This window comes from Solanum lycopersicum, chromosome 2, assembly GCF_036512215.1.
Source record: "Solanum lycopersicum chromosome 2, SLM_r2.1".
Classification (NCBI taxonomy): Eukaryota; Viridiplantae; Streptophyta; class Magnoliopsida; order Solanales; family Solanaceae; genus Solanum; species Solanum lycopersicum.
The window spans coordinates 57397235-57422489 of record NC_090801.1 but is presented as its reverse complement, the minus strand read 5'-3'; the positions used below and the strand labels follow the sequence as shown (position 1 = coordinate 57422489).

The window sequence follows — 25255 nt, the reverse complement described above, 5'->3', positions numbered from 1 at the left end:
GGCCATAAGATTTCCCAAATAATATTTGGAAAAAATTTGGCAAATAATGTTTGTCCATACAATTTGCCATTATTTGGCAAATATCCCAAATTCCCAAATACTAGTTTTTTCTAGTATTTGGGCCAAATCTCATTGTTTGGAATTTTTTGAAAATTGAATTTTTATCTCAAATTTTTATCTTTTACAAAAATACACTCTATAGTAGTTGCTTACATTGTATTACACTTTTTTTACGTGGAACATCAAAATAGTGATGAAATATTTACTGAATATTAAGTAATGATTTGATTGTTGATGAAAATAATGAAAATTAGCTCAAGGTAACAAAGTCATGCACTTTGTATACTTTGCGATGTATGTAATGATGTTTGTTGCACTCACTTCAAATTATCACATTACTTTAGTATCATGGACACTATTTGTTATTGTCGTAATGAACATCCAAATGACTTGTAATACAAACCTAAAATTAGTTTTGATAGTTCTAAAACTTATGGATATAAATCAAATTTTTCTAAAAAAGTAAAATATATTTTCCAAATCCTATAACTAAACACATGATGAAATTTGACTCAAATAATATTTATCAAGAATATTTAAAACTCTATAGTCAAACGCTAGCTTTATATCATCTACCATGCCATGTGGGACCTTATTAGTACTTTAAATATGGGAGTTAAAAATAACTTTATGTATAAGAAAAGAGCATTTTCATTTTAAATTCTCCTTCTCATGCAATTATGTACACAAGATTTTGGGTCATAAGAACCATAAACAAACAAGCTATTTTATAGTGATATAGAATATATATAGTACTTATATAGAAAAGGTTCATCATTTGCTCCCACAAGTTCAAATTCTTTTTCAGCAACTTGTCTTCTTCTCCTTAAATCTATTATCTCCATTTTTTTAAAACAATTTTTTCCTCAGAGCAGCTTCATTTTCTCAGAAAAAGACCCAAAAAAATCACTGAAATTTTCATATGAGTAGTACTCAAGCTTTTGAAGTTTAAGGGACCATGCCAAGAATCTTCAATTTCTTTCTCATCTTCTTCACCATAGTTATTTGCTTTACTGCAGACAACATTGAAGCACAAACTGGTCAACTTCCTAGAGATGAAGGTAAAAAAGATTTGAACTTTTTCATTTTTTAGTTAATGTATGTGAAAAAAAGTTGATGCCCATTTACTTTGATTGGCAGTGGAAGCTCTTAGAGAAATAGCTGATCAATTGGGGAAAAAAGATTGGGATTTTAAGCTAAACCCTTGTGATGGGAACTCAAATTGGAGTACACCCAAAAGGAAAGATATGCCTTGGTATACAAATATGCTAGAATGCAACTGCACTTTTCTTGATAATCTTTGTCATGTGGAAAATATGTGAGTCTCCAATATTACTCCCTCTTTCTCTCCAATGGATGTGTTTTGTTAGGTAGTCGTTGAAGTTATGAAAATTGATGTGTTAATGTAGTTATGCTTCTACCTACTTTAAAGTTGTTTTAGTTTAGACCCTTTACTGAATTCCTTAGGAAGCAAAATTAGTGACTTATGTTTGGTTTCATGGGGTATAGAACCAATATGCTATGCTTGGTTACAGTTTAAAATCCGTCATTATATGTTTGTTCTAGTTTTTTTTTTATGTTGAAATGGTTTTTCTTTATCCATGGGCAATGGGTGAAGTATTGGTCCAGATTAAACTGCTAAGACTAAATTTTTGGCATATTGAGGAAGTCCTCAGGGTATCCTTTTTTGAATATAAGTTATAAACACACCCTTGGTTTGGATTACTTCTACTGTTTTGGTTGATATCTTGATTCAAAGAAAATTGTTAGATGATATTAGGTATAAGCTTATAATAGACTGGTATTAGATTTATTGTTAGAAATTAGAATACCATGTCTTTATCTAAATATTTGAATGTCACACGACTAATTCTGGAATTATCTAATCACGACTTCATTGCATTATGAAACTGATTGAGATTATATTAACAGGACAGGATTATTTCTAAGTCTAGTGATTCTGACAGAAGCTGCTCTAATTGTTAACAGATCTCTCATAGGGCAGGATCTTGCAGGTGTCCTACCTGCATCTCTGGCGAAGTTACCATACCTGAGGAAAATGTACTGAGAGCATCCAGAACAATTGTTAAAAAATCAGTTCGAATTCTACTTATTTTTAAAATCATTATGATTTTACCCTTTTTGCAGTGATCTCAACCGCAACTACTTAAATGGTACAATTCCCCCTGAATGGGCGTCTACCAAGTTGGAGATCATGTGAGGCAATTTATTCATATGCATTTGTTAAAATTTAACCTTTGATTTAGGGCTTCTCATGAATTTGAAGTTTTCCAGGGCTATTTCTAATAATCGGTTATCTGGGCATGTCCCTGAGTACATAGGAAATATGACCTCGCTTGTGAGATTGTAAGTTCCCTTGCTTTCACTTTTCTCAGACTGACTGTACATGACTACTTGAAATATTCTGAAGTCATCATAACTTTTCAGGAGTTTGGAGACTAACTTGTTTAATGGATCGTTACCAGCAGAAGTAGGGAATCTGGTCAATTTAGAGATGCTGTATGTCTTCCTTACTCTTCTATTTCCTAACTGATTTTTCACAAGTCAATTTACTGTTTGTATTGTGTGGAAGATGTGATCGTGAGTTAAAAGTGAAATGAAGCTTAAGAATAGAATGGAGAATTGCAGATGGTTGTTTACTGTTTAGGGAGTAGACTATGAAAATCCAAAATGTGAGACTGAGTAAGCTGTATTTGCAAGGTGACCATGTATAGATGTTTCGTTTGGTACTTTTCTTTTAGCTGTGGTGTTCAGGCACGCTTGCACATATCTCAATCAGTCCTCATGATAGCTTACTACATCCCACAAGCACATGTGCCAATAAGCCTGTCGACCTAGGTTAGAGCAGATGAGCTCACATTGAGTGTTGTTGCTGAGTTTCAAATTGTTGCTCCTATATCTTAACCATTCAACTATCTCCTTGGGGGCACAATGCTATGTCTGATACACTCCTATATCTTAACCATTCTACTATCTCTTGGGGACAATGCTTTGTCTGGTACATTGGGGTACTATTGAAAGGAGAAGTAAGGCAAGAGATATAGGATACGGTTCCAGGTATTAAGGCTATGTAAGTGTACTTCCAATGAAGGGAAAGTGATACAATTTTGAGTCAAGTGAGGATGTTTTGATCAAAATTGTTTGAAAACAAGGTCAATATTGTGGGTTTTGAGAGCCAACCATTGTTGCCTGGAGACCTGTGAGCCTCATTTTATGCTAAGGACTAACTCTGAGGTGGAAATGGTTCTTAGTTGTGTTTGGTTGAGATTCTAGTTTAAGCACCTTTGTAGGATGCAGTTCTTTGCAAGGTCCCATCATTAGGAAAGGCCGTGGTGTGGAGGTTATTCTTAATGATAAGAGAGTTATGCTTTCATAATTGGTCACCGTCCATCAAGATAGGAGGAATAAGTCATAGCTTATAACTGTCATCAATGAAGGCATGCTGATTTTGATAATAAATGCATCTCTGTAGTCTTTTAGAAATCAAGAAGTGCAATAATTCAAATTGCTTCTGAGGCTATTTATAAGTGAGAAGCAAGACACTTGTACAGTGTACCTTCTTGGAAGTTAAGCGTATAATTTTAGGATGAAACACTAAAATAGCTAACATATGGAAATTTATTATTTGTAACAGCAAAACTGCAAACTGACTCTACTGCTTTCAATATCATATATACAACAATAACATACTTAATTCCAAAAATTCTTTCAAAACATTGTATGTACTTGAATAAAGATGTTAGAAATAGAAAATGAAATAGAGAGAATGAAAAAGAAAAACAAAAAATAATTTTTTTGACAGGATGAGAGAAAAGAATTGAAATTATTGTCAACTTAGAAGTGGAAAAGAAGAAGAAACACACAGAAGGAGAAGAAAAATAAGAAAGAAGCAAATCTACAATAAACAGAATAGAAGAAGAGTCGTAATGAACCCAAGAAGAAGTAGAAAGAGACAACGAAGAGATCACTAAGCATATGAAGAGAGGAGCCCTAGTACTCAAATGAAAAAAAAAAGTTCTTTTTATCCCCCTTTTTCATTTTTAAAAATCATGCCTGCGGATTGCTTTGCGTGTTACTGCTTTAGGCAAATGCTTCTTTAAGGTTGTGTTACTTCACCCATGCTTAGCAAGGACACCTCTTCCAATTGCTTAATCACTTTAAATGAATGAGGGTTTGCTTTAAAACATTGTGTGTTTTTACTAGAGCAGATCAAGTGTGAGCTGCGTTTGATTCTAAATTCTATGAACTTTGATTGTTGCAGCAATCTGAAAGCTAATAATTTCACAGGAGAGTGGCCAGTGGAACTGAATAATCTTACTAAATTGGATGAACTGTGAGTGCACTTGAATAGTCATCTGAGGATGAGATTTCTTAGTCTTCTTCCACATATGTTAAGTTGAATTCTTGGCTTTCCTCTTTTGGCATCAACACAGTAGGATAACCAGTAACAGCTTTGTTGGGAAACTGCCTAACTTTGAGAGTTGGAAAAACCTCCGGAAGCTGTGAGTATTTTCATTTAGTATATTTATACAAGTTAGAAATTTCCAGTAGAATTAGTATATGCTCTTTTGACAGAGAAATTGAAGGTTCTGGATTTGAAGGACCACTACCCCCAAGTTTTTCTGTTTTGAGCAGTTTGGAAGAACTGTAAGTTTACGCTTTATATGAAAAGTTTATTTTGCTTTTTGCAATGTTCTTATGATTAAGCATAGTAGAAATCAAGATAATTAAGGCTCAGATGATGCATATACAGAAGAATCAGTGACCTCAACGGAGGTGCTTCAGAATTTCCATCACTTACAAACTTGACGAGTATGACTAAATTGTGAGTACTTGATGATTTGGGAATTGCAAATGGAATTTCCAATACATCCTTTATCAAGGAAAGTTAATTATCTGAAACTGTGTTTACTGCAGGGTTTTGAGAAGCTGTAATATACATGGAAATATTCATGATTCTGTAGCTGAAATGGTCAACTTACGGTTTTTGTAATTCCACTTCTTTTCCTTCTACTAGCCTACTCTTTTTGAATGGGAGAGGTCAATGGGTCATTGAATCTTGAAGAGATGCAAACAACATACCTCACTTTCGCTGAATGTACCAATTTTATTCTTTCTTGAAACAAAATGATCTTTACAAAAATGTCATCGGAGCTTTTGTTTACTCTATCCTTTATCTAAACTTAATTAAGCTTTTAACAATTGTGTGATAGTTTGTACAGCCAGTGGAATTGAACATTGTTTTGAGTTCGACTCTGTTTATTGGTCATTGCAGAGATCTAAGTTTCAACAATCTTGAAGGAGGAATTGCAAATCTCGAGCACGTGACTCAGATGGAGGCCACGTAAGTCAAAACAACATGAAGATTCCTACAATTTTATGTGGAAATATTTCTTTTGCATCTCTGTTTCATTATTAGTAGTCTTAGTATATGACTGTTGATGGCTCATCCATCAATCTTCTGTATTCTTCCAAATGCTCCAGCCCTTTACTTTCGTTTGAAGAAACGAAGAAAATTGCTTCAATGACAGAAACAGTCTTAGATGGCAAATGCCTTTACATGATATTTCTTATTTTTTTCCCACAAATTTCTGAGATTCTGATAGTTTCTTTTGATAGATCAGTAGTTTTCTCTAGGTGAGCTGCACAGAAAAATGAGCCTTCATTTGATCGGCAATCTCTTTCCATTGTTGTGTGTAGATGAGTTCATGCTCTTGAAAATGTAATGCAGATATTGCATTTTCAAATTTGTGATCTCCTCCTTAAATCAGATATTTTCTGCTTGCCAGGTATCTGACTGGCAATGCTTTTGTTGGACAAATTCCAAATTGGCTTACTAGTCGAGATACCAGAAAGTAAGTGTACTTCTTTGTCTTGCTTTTGCATATACACTAGTCATTCTTTTGAACTCAATTTAAAAAAGGACATGTATAACAAGGTGAACATTAAAGGTTACAACCAAAAATGTGGTTGCTCACATAGAGAATCAGATTAAAAAGTCATTCATAGATACCTAGTCCAGAACTTGAATTCTCGAGTGAGGAACAACGATAGCTTTGTGTAAATTTGTTTGATGGGCAATAAACAAAGATATTGAGATTTAATTAACTGATTTGTCATTAATTTCATTGCATATAAATCTATTTTCTCTAAGTAAAGGCCTCTCATTAGAGTGGAAGTACTTGATGAGCTCTTAACCATGTCGGATATCTTTGATGCAGTGTGATAGACCTTTCCTACAATAAATTTGATGAAAGCTCTGAACCAGGTTCCTGTCGGGACAACCTGTATGATCCTTGTGTCTCTTACACTTTCTCCTATCTTCTTTTATGCATATATGGTTCAGAATTCCATGTTTGGTTTTCTTTTCTTATCAGAAACTTATTCAGAAGCTTCAAGGTCGAGAATTTTGTGTAAGTGTTAAATGTCAAACAAACTGTTGATTATTGTTCTTTGAAAACGACTTGTCCTCTCTGAGACCTCTTTCAACTACTTCAGAGAGCGCGGGAAGTGCTTCTCAGCCAGTCCGTGTTCAGAGGGTGAGTACTCACTCTTTGAGCAGAATTGTACTCTCTCATATAAATCTTTTGTTTGATATTGTTCCATTGCGCAGGACTTACCAGCTTCTTGTTGACAATCAATAGACATGAGTAGGAAGGCATAATTTGGTTACTTTTGTAAACTAGTTAGGTCATGGCATAATTTGGTTACTTTTGTAAACTAGTTAGGTCATAAAGAACATTTTAGCACTGTACAGTTTCTATGATAATCAGAACTGAACAGTTTTATCATTGTCTTATATTAACCTATCTCTGGTTTGTATATTGCAGACAAGTACTCATTGCACATAAATTGTGGTGGAGGAAACGTAACTGTTGGAAACACTACTTATATAGCAGATGAAGACTCCGCAGGTGCTGCAAAATTTGTTTACTGGAAAGGGAACTGGGGAACCAGCAGTACAGGGCATTTCTGGGATACCGACGTATCGTTGGATGACCACAAAGCAAAAAATGTATCTGCTATCAAGGGAGATGAATCTCAACTTTACATGACAGCTCACCTCTCCCCTTTATCTATGACTTACTTTGGACGTTGCTTAGCAAATGGAAACTACACTTTGACACTTCATTTTGCAGAAATAGTTTACAGAGACAACCAATCTTTCCGAAGTCTTGGAAAACGGATATTTGATATATACATACAGGTCAGAGAATTAGATACAGTAAAATATCCAATTAGCTGCAGCTGATTTAGTTTAAATGAATGCAGGACAAATTGAAGTTCAAAGATTTTGATATTAAAAGACTAGCCGGAGGAGTTGATAAAGCTTTGAAAGAAAAGTTTAATGTAACAGTAAAAGATAAATCTGTACAAGTGCGCTTCCAATATGCTGGGAAAGGAACTACATCAATCCCGAGCAGAGGACACTATGGTCCTTTAGTATCTGCCATCTCTCTGGAAGCTAGTAATACTCTGTCTTCACTTTAATTTTTTAGGTGTAGCATCTCTTCTTCTTCACTGTCACATGGTAAGAAAGTCTCCTTCGCAAAAGTTACTCATCCTTGCATCTTATTTAAAAATTAAGACCTTTTCAGAGTTGGAATTGGTACAACATTACTCATGATTATACGGTTGAAGTCAAGAAGCTATAGATTAGATGTTCTCTCATTGAATAAGTTATGCATAATATCTATAATCGGTATGCAAGCAAATTCCAGGGTGCCTAACATTATATTGTTGAACTTTTTGTTCTGTAATTAGACTTCAAGCCCCCTCCTCCGCAGGAGACCTCTTCTAATCAGAAAAAGAAGATCCTAATTGTAGCTGGAGCAGTGACGTCTTCTTTAGCTCTCGTTCTGATGATTTTCTTTGTTGCTTGGAAGAAAAGAAGAAACAGGAAATTGATGGAACAAGGTGATTCTAGACCTCAATTTTGGTTTATGCCTGACAAGTAGAATGTAATTAAAAAAAAATCTGTTGCATTATGGGTGATTCTTGGAATTGTATCAAAATGAAGTGACAAATTGAGTGGTTTTGCAAATTGAAGTACATGTTACTAGGTGTAATTATCAATTTGGAAGACTTCCTGCCACATTTAACTTAAATACTATCCAAATTCATGATTTCACTAGTTAAAGGTTGGGGAAAACAAGGGTGATGGATATGGGTTTGAAGGTGCAACTTTCCAGAATTTCTTGTATGCTTTTCAAGCTAAAATTTTCTTTTATCTATCTTGTGGGAGATAACATCCTAAACTTGTTCCTTTACTTTTGTGTAGAATTAAGAGGACTAGATCTGCAAACTGGTATATTTACTTTCAGACAAATTAAAGCTGCCACAAGTAACTTTGATTCTGCAAATAAGCTTGGTGAAGGTGGATTTGGATCTGTCTACAAGGTGTTCATATATACAAATTCTCATAATTCTTCTTTTCCCTCTCTGTGGAAATTCTACTGGATATTTCAGACAAATTATGCTCTTCATGAATTTTTTTTGATGCTCAGGGTACTCTAGCAGATGGTACTATAATTGCTGTCAAGCAGCTTTCATCCAAGTCAAGACAAGGGAACCGTGAATTTGTGAATGAAATAGGCATGATGTCAGGCTTACATCACCCAAATCTCGTCCGACTCTACGGATGTTGTGTTGAGCGGAACCAACTTTTACTAGTTTATGAGTACATGGAGAACAATAACCTTTCCCATGTTTTGTTTGGTAATGTTATTTTTTCATACTTGATTTTGATATATTTTACTTGAGCTCTCTACCTTCACAGAGTAGGGTTAAGGCTAAATATGAACCACCCTCTCTAGACCCACTTGTGGGTTACACTGGTTATTGGTGTTTACTTGAGGTAAAAGTAAAAAAGGACACCACGCCAAAACAAAAAGAAGTTTGGTGATCCCAATGCTCCCTCAATAACGTAACTGGCATGATTCTGATGTTTATATCTTCATCTCTGTGTGTGTGTGTGTGTGTGGTTTGGTGTGAATATTGGCCTAGTTTCAATTTGTAGTGAACTGCAGGTCCTGAAGACTGTCAACCAAAACTGGACTGGCCAACTAGGCAAAAGATCTGTGTTGGCATAGCTAAAGGCTTGGCTTACCTACATGAAGAATCACCTCTAAAGATGATTCATAGAGACATCAAAGGAACCAATGTACTCCTTGACAAAGACCTAAATCCAAAGATCTCAGACTTTGGTCTGGCCAAACTTCATGACGAGGAGAAAACACATGTCACCACCAGGGTTGCTGGGACTATGTGAGCTTCTAAACTACTCTAATTGATTGATCAAATTTTAATTGTTCAAAATACTCCCTTTCGAATGTCATCCTTCCATTTAGGTCATATCAGTTAGTTGTATGTATCTTTTTTCTGAATTTAATCTTTACTCATTATAATTCCAAAAGGTACATAGCTAGCACCTTATTGATCCCAAGTGCTCAACAGATTATTAAGGTTACCTAAAATTTTAAGTTATTCTTCAAAGCTACCCGTCTTTAAAAAATCCGTGTTTTATATTACAACTACAGTAAACTAGTAGAGATTAACAATTGCTTCTACAATTACTTATGCTGTCCATTTTCACTTAGTGTTGAGGTATAGAGCATTAGTTTAAGCCTTTCAGGACGTTCCTGTTCATCAAGCTCGTATAACTTTGTTAGTTTGTTTTTGCAGAGGTTATATGGCCCCTGAATATGCACTCTGGGGTTATTTAACACATAAAGCAGATTTATACAGTTTTGGAGTGGTTGTATTGGAACTCGTTGCTGGGAAGAACAACATGAAATATCATCCTGATGAGAATTATGTTTGTCTTCTTGATTGGGTAAGAAACCAGCATCTCTTGGTATCAGTTCCATGAATAGTAAACATTTGAAGCACGTCTCAGTTGCTTGATGAGAAGTTCATTTTGTGTTGATCAAGTAGTATTTCAAAGAGTATCTTTCACAAGCTTTCCCATTTGATATTGTGCTTCTTTCAGGCCCTGGTTCTACAAAAAAAGGGTAAGTTTTTGGAGCTAGTAGACCCAAGGTTAGGTTCCTATTACGACAAGGAGGAGGCGTTGAGGATGATTAAAGTGGCCTTACGATGTACTAATCCATCTCCAGCACTAAGGCCAAACATGTCTGCAGTAGTAAACATGCTTGAAGGTCGTTTGAACGTTGACGAGTCTAACATCGATTCAAGTGGCTACGATGATGAATTTAATTTTCAAGGTTTAAGAGACAAATATGATGAGATGCAAGTAACTTCTAGTGAAAACCAATCAGTCCTTTTTTCAACTGGCACAAAGGGTACTGATCACTCTTCTTCTACCTTTCCTTCTACATCTACCTCTAAATAAATCTCCCTGTATGCTCAATGTTGTATTATATAAGACAAAAAAAGTATCAATAATAACAAACAAGATGAAGAGGAGTTATAGCACATTCCCGGTTTCTCTGCTTGTGATACAAGAGTTCGGGTTGGTGCAGCAACAACCACTGTACACCAGTGTTTTCCATTTCTGATAAACAAAATTGATACAATATAAGTAAGCAATAAATTATAATTGCAGACTTATCGAGACACACACCCTACGTGACTTGAGGCCCCCCCTCCCCCCTACTTGGGGACACGTGTCTTGCATGCCTCGAGGCCCCTTCTCAAGACACGCGCCCTACATGCCTCGAGGCCCCTCCGCCCTCGCCTTGAGACACTCGCCCTCTATGTCTCGAGGCCCCTATGCCTTCTGCCTCAAGACACGTGCCTTGCGTGCCTTTAGTCCCCTCCACCTACCCCATCGAGACACGTGCCCTGCGTGCCTCGAGGCCCTCACCACTCGCCCCGAGGCACACAAGGTGCCTGCCTCGAGGTTTTCCACCCGTCGCCTCGAGGCACACGTCCTGTGTGCCTCTTGGCCCTCTTCCCCACGCCACGAGGCACGTGCCCTGTGTTCCTTGAGGCTCTTCGCCCCCTGCCCCGAGGCACGCACTTTGCTTGCCTTGAGGCCCCTCTGTCACCCGCCTCGAGACACGCCCTCTTCGTGCCTCGAGGCCATTTGCCACCCGCCCCGAGACACGCATCCTACATACCTCTAGACCCTTCGTCACCCGTCTCGAGACACGCGCCCTACGTGCCTCGAAGCACTACGCCCTCTGCCTGAGACACATGCCCTGCCTCGAGGCACGTGCCCTGCGTGCCTCGAGGCCCTCTGCACCCCGTCATGAGGCACACACCCTCCGTGTCTCGAGCCCTCTGCCCCCTTCCTTGAGGCACACACCCTGCATGCCTCAAGATCCTCTATTTCCTGCCCTGAGGCATGCACCCTGCGTGCCTCAAGGCCCTCTGCCCCGAGGAACGCGCCTTGCATGCCTCGATGCCCTCCGCCTCCCGCCCTAATTATAGGTATGTGTTCAAGGCTCATAGTTTAAGATAATACAAAATTTATCAAATATGATTTTGCTTGATAATTATTTTTCCATGAAATGTTCTCAACTTTTTGTTAAAATTATTTAAGATTTTATGTTATCTTTCTAGAGGTTAAAAAGATAAACTGTGAAGATTTAGTGGGAATTTAAGAAATCTAAAAGAACTAATTAGCAATCACCTACATTAAAAGTGAAATAAAACACTCTAACTTGCCAAATACCATATTTTAAAATTTTAAATATATTTTTAAAATTTGAAAAATAATTATGTCAAAATCTATCAAATGCAACTATCATAAACACCACGTAATATTTATATATTACTAATTTACATATGTTTTAAAAAAAATTGAACTTAGTAATAAAAAATACTAACAAATTACCAATTACCTAACTTACTGTATTATCTCCTACATGGGTTAAATTAAATTTGTGTAATTGTAGTTTTTTTTTCATATTGAATTGCAAGTCTAAAATTTAGATAACAGATCAAATATTTTGTTTTTAAAAACTTTATAATTCAAATTATATAAATTTGTAAATCGAACTATAACAAAAACATTTAAGAGATAACTTTTTTAGCAACGACAACTAGTAGTTTTAGAATAAGGCCAAAACAAAACCAAAAAAAAATAAAATTAACTAATTGATTAGAAAATAAATTAAAAAATGCCATGATACAAAATAAATTAAAAATTAAACATGTATCCGAGATAAAGAAGAAGAAGAAAAAAATAATCTAAATTATCTCTTAAAATCTCTCACCTAATTACTTAACTATTTTAATCTCTTAAAACTCAATTATAAGCCAAAGGTGCTGCGTATCTATTCAAAGTTTAATTTTATATAAAAATGACTTAAATATATCAAATCTCTATTTTGTAAAAAAATAAATGTTATCAACACAAAGATTTTCTAATTATCATCTCTTACAAATGATAAATTTAATATACTATAAATTCATATTTTGCAAATAAAGCCACATGTCTCATCAAAATAATGATAATTTTTCAGTTAGATTTTTATTTTTTAAAAAAACTATCTCAAGAAAAATATAATTTTAATTTGATAAATAATTATGTTAAAATTTATCGAATAAAACTGCCAAAAAACAAAATTGATAGCTATAATCATTTTAATAGTTTGGAGATTTTTTAAAAAAAATTATCAATTAAAAAAACACTAACAAATGTTCTTTTTTAAAAAATAAATTACCGATAAATAATTTTTAAATTATAATATATTCAAAAAAATAAAGTCGTATTTAAAGTTATTATTATTATAATAATAATAATAATAATTGATATCATGTCTTTCAAATTTTTAATTAGAATTCATTTGAAATATCATATATATTTTTACACGATATATATATATATATATATATATATATAATAGCATATTGATGGTATTTGTATCTTCTAAATTTTATCTAATTAATATTAAAAGTGACCGTTGAAATGAAAATAAATATCATATATATACATCATTTGAATCTAACAAAAGAAGACATTGATAATAAAAATGAAAATGAATATCATATATATACGTCATCTGAACTTAACAAAAGGTGACCGTTGAAAATGAAAATGAAAATGAATATCATATATATATATCATTTGAACCTAACAAAAGGTGACCGTTGAAAATGAAAATCATACATATACATCATTTGAACCTAACAAAAGGTGATCATTAAAAATGAAAATGAATATCATGTGTATACATAATTTGAACCTAATAAAAAGTGACTGTTAAAAATAAAAGTGACCGTTGAAATGATGGTTGAAAATGAAAATAAATATCATATATATGCACCATTGAACCTAACTAACAAAAGTGACCGTTGAAATGAAAGTGAGTATCATATATATATATATATACACACACATCATTTGAACCTTTTGTAAGGTTATGTTCATTTTCATCTGCTTACCTCCAAGAACAAGAAGATTACCAAATTCATCTGTTTTTTGGTTGTTGTTTAATATTTCCTCTGATTGGAATTTGTTTCTTTGGTTACTGAACTTGGGTTTTAGGGTTCTTATTTTTGGGAGTTGTTAAGTACGTGGATTTACGTTGAAGTTGCAAGTAAGTAATTTTAAGATCCAGTGGATTCTTTCCTTGTTTTGAATAATAGATCTCGATGTTGGTTTGAAGTAAATCTTAAGGTGAAAGATTCTTGATGTGTTAAGGAGATTTCATGGCAGAGAATTTATTGAATGTGTTGTCTGTATTTGCAGGGAGAACTCGGCGGATGCTATTAAATTTCCTTGGATGAGGTGGATCTCGATCAATTTAGGGTTGATTTTTTCTTCAATGGTGCAAGAAAAGGCAGGGAATGTCCACCACAAAAAACCCTCTATATATTTGCTTTAAAATGGATTGCAGTCATCAGGTCAGGATTGTTTCTTTTTTTGGGTAGGCAAACTTCTTGAACAATCTGATGCTATTCGAGGTTATCACGAAAACACTCTGTTCCCTCATATGGTAAATTCAGACTTGCACAGACATTATTTTCTGTTCAATGGTCACTATTTTTTGAATGTTCACATGCATCAATTTCTGTTGAATAGTTACTATTTGTGAATGTTTCAGTTCCAGAGGTTTATCTACTGCAACATTAGAATTATTTCATACGGTCTTGTTGTGCAGCACTTAATACCTATTCCAACACTTTATTTAGTGTGTTCTATTATCTATGTTTATTTTCATTCTTGACGGTTTCCTTTTGGTATTAAAAGTAATGCAAGTTCAAATGATGAATGCTTTCTAGCTAGAAATCCTGAACTCTCGGGTTGGCCTCCAGGAAGATTGCCTGTCCCTATTTCCACATCACCAATTTTGCAAACACTCTCAATGTCAGGATCAATTGTTACTGCCCATTTGAAGAACTGTCTAGTTTATCCAAATCTCAGTATCTCAGTTCCACACAACAACAAGAGTTAACAGTTGAATACATTGAGGATTTTGATGACGATGATGATCTAGATGAACTTGACAGTCAAAGGTTTTCAAGAAGAGTTCCAATGCTGCTGGTGATCTTGTGCTTGGATTGCCGTTATTTGCTACTGGTAAGCGACTTATTTTAGGTGTATATGTGTATGGTGGACCTGTAACTTCTGCTGTCATAAGTGTGACCATTTCATTTTGGCAGTATTAGGTTGTAATTTGCTTGTCTTTTAACTCTAAGGTGTTATATCTATAGTACTAATTATACCAGAAAAATAAAAGATGGGGAGAGTAATGGTTACCATTCTCGGAAAAAAAAGATCGGGAAGGTAAGAGTACTTCGAGATTTCTCTCTGGTTCTATATTTGTACTACTGGTTACTTTGTGCTTAGGGTGCTGACTCATGACTAGGAAACTATTAACAACATTGATGCAGATGTATCTTATAACTGCTTTAGTTTCTGTGCAATTTTTACTCAATGATAAATGAATTTTTTTGATAAGGGAATATAACCACTATACTCTGAAGCATTGTATCCTAATGATAAATAGATTTCAGTTCTCGTCCATGTTAATTGCAGTTCAAGCAATGCTGCACCAAGGTCGTGAACGTAGCATACTTCTATAGTAGCTTGATATTGGGAGAATATCCGTTCCCTTTTTATCAGGAGCATAAGGAACCACCTATACTTGCGTGATTTTTTTGATTTTCTAACTTCTTCCAGCTGTGATAGACATTATTTAATTTTGTAAAACTGTAATCCTTTATGCTTTTTTTCTTTTTGTAGATTAGAAAGAGTTAGCACTATCTTGATGCATGTTTAATGTTTTTCTGACCTTTGATTATCGTAAACAAAACTAGTTGTCAGATTATTAATTCTCAGATATTTTGATGCAACTCGCTTTAGTGCTTAAATTTTTATTTTATTTTGTTATAGATCTTTGTGATTTTCTCCTCTAATCACTGTTCACTTGATTATGTTTATAAAAGGAAAAACTTGCATAGTTATATAAGTTTTTCACTTGACTATGTTAAAAAGAAAAGTTATACAAGTTCTATTCGTGATCTTTAACATCTCTAATTTTTTCATTTGGTGCTTTTTAAGCATAAAGAGTTCCCGCTAATGTTTTCTTGAATGACATTCAAGTATTTATTACTCTTCTGTGATAACTTCTCTCGTACCTAGTTGCAATAGTATTTAATTTGTTCTGAAGCTTATTTCATCTTTCATAAACCCTAACCAAATGATAAGTTAAGTTCTGTGCTTGTGCACGAAAATCAGTGACACGTTGATGTCATTTGATCCTCAGTTATTTCTGGCACCTTATTGGTTTGAAGTCTGTTTGGGAAATATATCGATAAATGTTAAATGTGAAATTGAATGAAGTGAGGTCATCATATCCATTTAACTAGTTTATTTTACCTTTACTTTGTAAACAGCCTATGGTGGAGTGAAAGAGCTTGTTTTGGAGCTTCATATAAAATCCATACTTCTTTTTTGCATTTTGATGTTTGAATTCTTTGATTTTATACAATGTTTGAAGCCTTGAGTACATGTGTTGGCACGTAATAGGAACTTTCAGATTGATTACTGGAACAAGTATTTGATGAAAACAGCTAAATATGTTATTCTATTCCAGAATTCCTGATCGTTTACACTACTTCACTTGTAGATTCCATTATCTTCTTTCAAAATGTATTCTTTTCTTGCTTTTACGTGGATGGATGGGAGATACTTGTACTTCAGGCTGTATTTCTTCCTAGCTATTGGCGATGATCATCTCCGTGAAACAGCATATGAGTTCCTTCTTGATGCTGCTGGACCTTCAGGTATTTCTGCCTTTTCTGTTTCTTGACTTGTAACATCTCCCATCCGATTAATTTAACGCATTTAATATGCATTTTAGATGCATGGAGGCCTCATTGTACCATCGAAGGAAATAAAGAAGGAGAAGACATCTAGATTAATGACGAAGCTGGGCTGTAGTAAGAGTGACAATGCAATGACCCAGTCACAACATTTATCTGTATTGGTCAGTTTGTTGGAGACAATGCGTGTCCAGATGGAGGTAGGAAAATGAATGACCTTGATACCTTATGTCAGATTGCTTCTAGCTGCTGTTGTTCGATTCACACCAGTTAATGGCATAGATATCTTATTAGTTTCTTGCCATTAACTCAACAAGTTGGGATAACTTGCCTGCTGTTTCATTGCAAATCATTTAGGAAATGAAATAACTTAATAAGCAGTAATTTTTTCTGTTAGTTTAAGGTTGAGGCGTTATGCCAAGCGGTGTTCAAATATTATCAAAGTACGGAGTTTCCTTGAGCTGTTATGTTGGTGATTTGTTTGGTATACGGTGCTAGTCTCCACCAGTTGCCAGTTGGTAGTGAGTATATAATGTAAATAATGTTCCTAGTGCTAGACATTCATTATTAATTCATAAAAGTGATAGCTACTAAAAAGGGATAAATTTCCCAAAGGGAAATGTTAGAAGATAAAGAGGGAAGAGAGATATTGAAGATCAACTCTGTTATTTAGGAATTTACAGTTTCTGCTTACTGGGTTTTTACCTGACAGATTCCTGGAGGCCATGGACGTCAGGACATGACTTGGTCTCCTTAATGCGATGATTGGAGAAGTGGGTAAAAGGATGGATGCAATGTTGATCCCACTGGAATTGTTATGTTGTATTTCATGTACCGAGTTTTCCGACAAAAAGTCATATAAGTGGAAAAAGAGACAAGTGTTGTCTTTCCCTCTTAATATGATGATTCAATTTTTTTCCTCCCCTCTTTGAAATTGCTGTAAACAAGCTTCACAAAGTTGTTTATTTATGAAACTCAATTCATATGATAATGTATTTAACATTTCCTTTTTTATCTATGAAACTAAAAGAGAGAAGCAAGTGCTCACGTCTTTCCCACTTAATATGATGATTCAATTTCTTCGTCCCCTCTTCTTTGTAATTGTTGTAACAAGCTTTGCAAAGTTGTTTATTTATGAAACTAAATTCATATGAAAATGTATTTAACATTTCTGTTGCATATTATTCTTTTTCTGGCAGTTCAGTTAAACATGTTGGAGGAGGGGCTTATAAATCATTCTGCTACAGGGTTGGGGAAGCTGGGATAAAAGCACATGAGCGAAGGGTTCCTTTAGCTAAGATAGAGGAATCTGAGGTGTGTACATTTCTCTCTGTCCCACTTTTTTTGAAGAAAATTTTCTGATTTATTACTAATACTTAAGTATCTGCAATCTAGTTTGGTCATGCATCCTTGCAAATAGCCAAATACTTACTGAACTTTATAGTATGTTAACTTCTTTGAAAATAGTGAAATGCAATATTCAGACTTAAAGTAGTGGTCTGATTGCATATTTCAAGAAAATACTGGTCTCTACTCATTAATCTTCAACTTTCACAATTTTTTTCAAGTTGAACTTCAGTACTCTTTTATTCAGCTTCAACTCAGAGTGTGGGGGGCTAAGGATTTGAAGGCAGTGGGTGCACATGCTTTAACATACACTGCATCTCCGACTGTGAGTAATATTATGCATTCAGTTGGTTTAGTTAGTTTCAAATTGAATTTTTAGTTAACAAACAAAGAAACCAATCAAACCGAAATGACTTGGGTTAATTGCATTTTTATGACTTCCGCTTTAATGAAGTTTAGGGATCTCTTTTATTTACCTATAATATAAAAGGAAGAGCCAGGAACACATGTTCCTCTATCATCTATACAAACAGTGACAGAGAGCACGAGCCCTACAACATCTATCTATACAAACAACGAACTAACAACATTATAATTTAACCTATTATTCTTTTCTGTAAGGGAATTGCAAATTGAATCATGATTTACCAATTTGCTTAATCGTCGAAACCAATGAATGTAAATTTGCGGCAATCCTAGTTGGATTTCATTTTCTTAATTTTATTGCCGAAACTACAGATGCACTCCACTTCTTTCAAACAAATTATATACATTTTTGATTTACTTGAGTGTTCTGTTTTGAAGTTTGATTATCATATATCTAATCATAGGATAGCTTAGAATTAAAGTTGAGTTGCTAAGAGGGTTTTCATCTTTTAGATTGGAGGTTCATTATCTGTTGAGTTGCGAATTGTCTGTCCCTGGCCCCTCGGGGGGTTTCATGTTTGAAAAAAGGTAAGTGTCTATTTTTTGGAAATTGACATGTTTTATCTTCTTGTACTTTTATTTATTTGTGTACTCTCCTAAAAGGACTTCTTTTCAAAAGAATCTTATTGACCCATGGAATTAGTTCAATTGATTTTTGTTCTTGTTTGCTTGTTTGGCTCTTCATCATTATTGTATGCGCTCTCATCTTCTTTTTTTCCCAATCCACAGACATTTTGATAATCACTAAGAAAGGGTTCTTTTTGATGCTATACCAGATGATATGCCATAAAAAGTATCATTTCTTTGTTTCAGTCTTTTCCTCCTCTTGCAGCAGAGATGCAAAGGACAATGTTTAAAATCTTTGAGAGAGATCGCTGTGCCACTGGCAGAAAGGCCAGCTGGAGGTGACTTAACTGGTGAAGTATGTCACCGGGCTGATAATTATCACCGGAATGTCAAATTATACGAGAATCTACTTCTCAATGTTTTTGATGTTTAGATGAGGGAAAGCTCACAGAGGTCAGTAAAACCCACTTGAATGTCATTCTCTCTAATTCTTGCCATTCTTGCTATGCCTTGTGGTGCCAGGATCAAGATGACCATCTTGTTTCTTACACTGGAAAGTAACACTCTTGGGATGTCACCTTTCTTTTAAAAGAAGCTTATATTCTTAAGGGTCACTGGATTTACAGTCTTGGTATGTTGTGTACTTAAATTTGTAATAGAGGGACATGATGAGTGAAGGTGTTAAAAAGGCATGAGCCGCAAAATCTCATGGATGGAAATCTTGAAAAACCTACAATCTCTTGGAATTCATGTAGACATAGCGAATGATAGGCCACAATAGAAAAGGTTTATATAGTTGGGACAATGTTTTAGTCATGTTAGTAGTAATTTCGGTCTTGTGATTTGTAGGAGTCCTTTAGTCTTATATGAGATTTATATGCATTTCAAAATATATAGTACTTCTGGAGCTTTATTACTATTATTATTATTATTATTATTTAATTATTATAATAATATAGGACTTAAGGAGCTTAAAAATGGAACGGTATGAATTATAATTAGGTAGGATTCATATAGCCGAGGCCCTACTTGCTTAGGGTTGAGGTCCAGTTGTTTTGTATGAACAAAATAACCTGTTCTCTGTGTATAATAGTAAAATCCTGAACAATTGAGCAATGGATGATGTTATGTGAGTACATTCCTTTGGAAATCAATTTATAGGTTTGAATGACCAATTATGAACTTCATCTTTTCCAAGCAGGAAGTTAAAGAAATTTTGGAGCTTCTTAAGTCCACATGGCGTAATTTGGGAATCACAGAAACCATCCACTACACTTGCTATGCTTGGGTATTATTTTGACAGGTATAAAATGACAAAAACGATCCTGGTTTTAGTCAGAGTTGCTTAAACATTACTACCATTTGCTTGACTACTAACCTGCTGATGGTATATCAATTGTTTGGACTAGATTTTACTTCTTTATCAGTTTTGAGCGATGACGGACCAAAAGGTCTTTGGAATGTGTGGCATAGCCTGCAATTTCCTATTTAGAAAAGAAACTGATATTTCTTGAATCTAGCTTGAAGTACCAGGAAAATCGTGTTTCGTTGCCTGAGTTACTAAAAGATTTGTGGAAGGCTTTGTTCTTTTTATGTTAGTTAGGTTTGCTGATTGTCCTCTTGGTGTACTTATTGGTCGACACTAACATTCAATGTCAGTTCACTTTTTTGAACAAAATGTTACTGGGAGTGATCAAGAGTGGCCATCACTTCAGTTTCTCATTTGTTTGAATGTCCTTGGGAGAGAGTTTTTGAATTTGGGAATGGGAACTCTATCCAATTTTGCCCCCAAGTTTTCTCCCCAAAACAACCCTAATTTCCTCATATTTTTAAGCTCTCTTCTCCTCAGGTCTTAGGGTTGGGCGGAATTGGCTTATGAAAAGAATAGCTTACAAAAAGGTTTCTTTTGGCTAGCCACTTTGACATTTGAGAGATTCTTGAACAAGTTCTCTAACTCTAAATTTTCGGGAAGTTCCTTGTCCGGGTTTTGTTTGGATATCTTGGTTGCTGCTCGAGTCGGAACTCATGTAGAAGAGGTCGCTGTCTCCTCACTCCCTTTTTATGAAGTTGCAAGCAATTAAGTCCCTTTCCCGGTCATGTCTAGAAATTATGGATTTGTGTCATACTTTGTTGATATTATATGCTGATTTGGTTCATGACTAAAATGTTCAGCTTCCTCTACTATCGTTTGGCTCAGTTACTACCGTTCTCAACTTTGTGAACTTTAGTTACCATTTATCCCTCCCTTACTAGTCGCTATTTGCTGTATGTTAGAAGGAAGATTTTGTTTACTTGTGCTCCTTTGAATTCAGTGATGTAGTTTTTCAGTCATAGGAAGCATGTCTCTGCCTGTCATTGCTTTCTGTTAATCATTGTCTAAATTAGTATGTATTCTCTTGTTTCATTTTTTAAATGTGTTTTAGGATAATTTCTTCAATTCTTAATGCGTAAAGAATCATGCTAAGCTTACTGTAATGTCTTCTTGTCCTTGGATGTCATCTCTTCGTTAATTGCTTAGGACACAAATGTTCGTCTCTTTAAATTATTAGTTGGATACTACATCACTTTATTTCTTTACTGTTGAAGTGTGGTATATGAGTCGTACGTTTTCTTTAATCCACTTAGGTTGATTGATAAAATACAATAGTATTATTATATGCTCTACAAAGAGGGTATGAAATTGATTTCACTAGTGTCTTGCACAGGTCGGGAGTCGAAAATACACTGATATACAGCGATATACATCAGCTGTATAAATGGGCCCAAAAAGCCCCCGTTTGTATTTTGCTACTTTGGGCCTTAAGCCCCTTCGTCTTTTTATTATTATTTGTTAGACTAGGATAGGTGGAGAATTGGGCCTAAAGCCCACTAAAATATCAAATTTATGTGTTAGTTTAGGACAGGTCGGGAGCCGATTATACACTGATATATAGCGACATACATCAGCCGTATATTGCGTATTGCAGCACAAATGGGCCCAAAAGCCTCCAAAATTTCAGAAATTGTATTTTGTTACTTTGGGCGTAAGCCCCTTTGTCTTTTACTATTTTTTGTTAGACTAGGACAGTTGGAGGACTGGGCTAAAGCCCACTAAAAACTCACACTGATGTGTTAGTTTAGGACAGGTCCGGAGCCGAAAAATACACTGATATACAGCGATATACATCAGCCATATATGGGGCCCAAAAAGTCCCAAAATTTCAGAAATTGTATTTTGTTACTTTGGGCCTAAGCCCTTTTGTCTTTTTATTATTATTTGTTAGACTAGGACAGGTGGAGGATTTGCCCACTAAAAAATCAAATTTTATGTGTTAGTTTAGGACAGGTACAAAAGGAAGAATTGGGCCACATATAGCTAAGTCAAAAGCCCAAAATGAAGTTAGGCCCAAGTACTGGCCCAGGTGGACAAACCAGACTCGGGGCCACATATAGCTAAGTCAAACAATGCCCCCTCACAATATTCACTTCCCCTTAAAGAATGATTTTAAGTTTTAAAATTGTTAGTTTCTCAATTTTGATTTACTTAAATTAATTACCCAAAAAGTTAATTACCGAGTAAGTGCATAGTATCATCTCAAAATGTCATACCTCATATCTCTTCTCATTTCATATCTCATCTCTTATCTCATGTTTCATATATCGTATCTTATTTCATATCTCGTATCTCTTCTCTTATCTCATTTCATATCTAATCTCATATATCATATCTCATCTCATATCTTATCTCTCTCATACCTCAATTTTTTCTCTCATCTCTTATCTCATCTCATATCATTTATTCATATAGTCTCATATATCATCTCATATCTCTTCTCTCATCTCTTATCTCATCTCATATCTCATCTCATATCTCATCTCTTAACTCATCTCATATCTCATCTCTTATCTCAATCTCATATCTCATCTTTATCTCATCTCATCTTTCAACTTTTATCTCATCTCATCTTTCATCTTTTATCTCTTATCTCATCTCATCTCGTAATATCTCATCTCATCTCTTATCTCTTCTCAAATCACATCTTATATATCATTCTTATCTCATCTCATATCTCATCTCTTATCTCATCTCACTCATCTCTTATCACATCTCTTATCTCATCTTATATCTCATCTCTTATCTCATCTCATATCTCATCTCATCTCATATATCATCTCATATCTCATATCTCATTATCTCATCTCATATCTCATCTCATAATCTCATCTCATATCTCATCTCACATCTCATCTCATCTCACATCTCATCTCATCTTATCTTATCTCATATCTCATATCTCACATCTCGTATCTCATCTCATATCTTATCTCATATCTCATCTCACTCATCTCTTATCACATCTATTATCTCATCTTATATCTCATCTCTTATCTCATCTCATATCTCATCTCATATCTCATCTCATAATCTCGTCTCATCTCACATCTCATCTCATATCTCATTATCTCATCTCATATCTCATCTCATAATCTCGTCTCATCTCACATCTCATCTCATATCTCATCTCTTATCTCATCTTATCTTATCTCATATCTCATATCTCACATCTCATCTCATATCTCATCTCTTATCTCATCTCATATCTCATCTCATGTCTCACATCTCATTATCTCATCTCATATCTCATCTCATATCTCATCTTATCTTATCTCATATCTCATATCTCACATCTCATCTCATATCTCATCTCTTATCATATCTCATCTCATACCTCATCTCATATCTCACATCTCATTATCTCATCTCATATCTCATCTCATATTCTCATCTCATAATCTCATCTCATATCTCATCTCTTATCTCATCTCATATCTCATCTCATTATCTCATCTCATATCTCATCTCTCATCTCTTATCTCATCTCTTATCTCATCTCATATCTCATCTCATATCTCATCTCTTATCTCATCTCACTCATCTCTTATCACATCTCTTATCTCATCTTATATCTCATCTCTTATCTCATCTCATATCTCATCTCATCTCATATATCATCTCATATCTCATCTCATATCTCATTATCTCATCTCATATCTCATATCTCATCTCATATCTCATATCTCATTATCTCATATCTCATCTCATAATCTCATCTCTTATCTCATATCTCATATCTCACATCTCATCTCATATCTCATCTCTTATCTCATCTCATATCTCATCTCATACCTCATCTCATATTCTCATCTCATAATCTCATCTCATATCTCATCTCTTATCTCATCTCATATCTCATCTCATTATCTCATCTCATAATCTCATCTCATATCTCATCTCATTATCTCATCTCATATCTCATCTCATATCTCATCTCATATCTCATATCTCATCTCTCATCTCTTATCTCATCTCATATCTCATCTCATATCTCATCTCATATCTCATCTCTTATCTCATCTCATAATCTCATCTCATATATCATCTCATATCTCATCTCATATCTCATCTCATATATCATCTTATATCTCATATCTCATCTCATATCTCATCTCATATCTCATCTCATCTCATAATCTCATCTCATATCTCATCTCATATCTCATCTCTTATCTCATCTCATATCTCATCTTATATCCCATCTCATATCCCATCTCATAATCCCATTTCATATCCCATCTCATATCCCATCTCATATCTCATGTCATATCTGTCATCTCTTATCGTATATCATATCTCATTATCTCATCTCATTATCTAATATCATATCTCATCTCATTATCTCATCTCATATCTCATCTCATATCGTATATCATATCTCATATCTCATCTCATATCTCATCTCATAATCTCATCTCATATCTCATCTCATATCTCATCTCTTATCTCTTATCTCATCTGTCATCTCATAATATCATCCCGTATCTCATCTCATATATTCCTCTCATATCTCACATCTCATATCTCGTCTTATATCTTATCTCATATCTCATCGCCCATGGATTTGGCGTCTCGAGACACCCAAAAAAAATCATTAAAAATTTCAGGATTTTTTTTTATTGAGTTGTGGAATCACACCACATATACTAGACGTTTTTTTTAGAAGTTTGTTTGAAAAAAAAACACTTCACGAGGACCTCTTATTCCACATTTACATGCCTATTGATTTGGCATCTCAAAGCACCCATAAAATATATGGCCTAGTGCACCTAAACAAAATTTCTAGAAAAAACTTCACGATAAATTCCGTATTGAGTTGGGGAACACTACCAAGTATATTAACATAATTTTTCAACACCCATTTTCACATTTACAGACCGGTTTTAGGAACTACGCGAGTTAGTCATTTTTCATGCGTCTTAGCCCATGGATCTAGCGTCTTGGAGAAACCCTAAATCTTTTTTTGAAAAAAAAAATCATGAGGCCCGAATTGAGTTGGGAAACCACCATGTATTGTACACACGCCATTTTTTAACGCCTATTTTGTATTTGCAAGACTTTTTCATGAATTATGCGAATTGCTCAATTTTTTGTGTGTATTAGCCCATGTATCTTGCGCCTCAAAGAACCCAAAAATATTTTTTGAAAATCTTCATGACGACCTCAATATTGTGTTGGGGAATCACCACGTATACTCACATTATTTTTAACACCAAT

General features: G+C 34.7%; 2 protein-coding genes across 34 annotated transcripts; both read left to right on the top strand.

Moving 5' to 3' along the window:
- Positions 1 to 694: 694 nt before the first annotated feature.
- On the top strand, positions 695 to 10518 carry LOC101267958 (probable LRR receptor-like serine/threonine-protein kinase At1g07650). The gene is made up of 24 exons (XM_004232977.3): positions 695 to 1121; positions 1201 to 1378; positions 2050 to 2121; positions 2209 to 2277; positions 2356 to 2427; positions 2509 to 2580; positions 4343 to 4414; positions 4515 to 4583; positions 4657 to 4728; positions 4835 to 4906; positions 4999 to 5070; positions 5357 to 5425; positions 5871 to 5936; positions 6303 to 6368; positions 6459 to 6494; positions 6580 to 6620; positions 6912 to 7288; positions 7354 to 7549; positions 7846 to 7998; positions 8363 to 8481; positions 8589 to 8799; positions 9111 to 9348; positions 9766 to 9916; positions 10073 to 10518. Exons 1-24 carry the CDS (start codon positions 1019 to 1021, stop codon positions 10433 to 10435), a joined length of 3009 nt encoding a protein of 1002 aa, XP_004233025.1. The 5' UTR covers positions 695 to 1018; the 3' UTR covers positions 10436 to 10518.
- A 2824-nt stretch (positions 10519 to 13342) lies between these two features.
- LOC104645873 (protein unc-13 homolog) lies at positions 13343 to 21870 on the top strand. 33 transcript variants are annotated; one of them, XM_069293593.1, is made up of 11 exons: positions 13343 to 13592; positions 13745 to 14575; positions 16128 to 16284; positions 16362 to 16523; positions 17036 to 17096; positions 17571 to 17637; positions 17918 to 17995; positions 18550 to 18624; positions 18929 to 19116; positions 19865 to 19966; positions 21369 to 21870. In XM_069293593.1, the coding sequence occupies exons 2-4, from the start codon at positions 14531 to 14533 to the stop codon at positions 16415 to 16417; spliced, it is 258 nt and encodes an 85-aa protein (XP_069149694.1). In that variant the 5' UTR covers positions 13343 to 13592; positions 13745 to 14530; the 3' UTR covers positions 16418 to 16523; positions 17036 to 17096; positions 17571 to 17637; positions 17918 to 17995; positions 18550 to 18624; positions 18929 to 19116; positions 19865 to 19966; positions 21369 to 21870. The 33 variants fall into 33 exon arrangements, with proteins under 33 accessions (XP_069149694.1, XP_069149683.1, XP_069149693.1 ...); XM_069293582.1 differs by having other exon boundaries at positions 18910 to 19116; XM_069293592.1 differs by having other exon boundaries at positions 17528 to 17637.
- The last annotated feature ends 3385 nt before the right edge of the window (positions 21871 to 25255 follow it).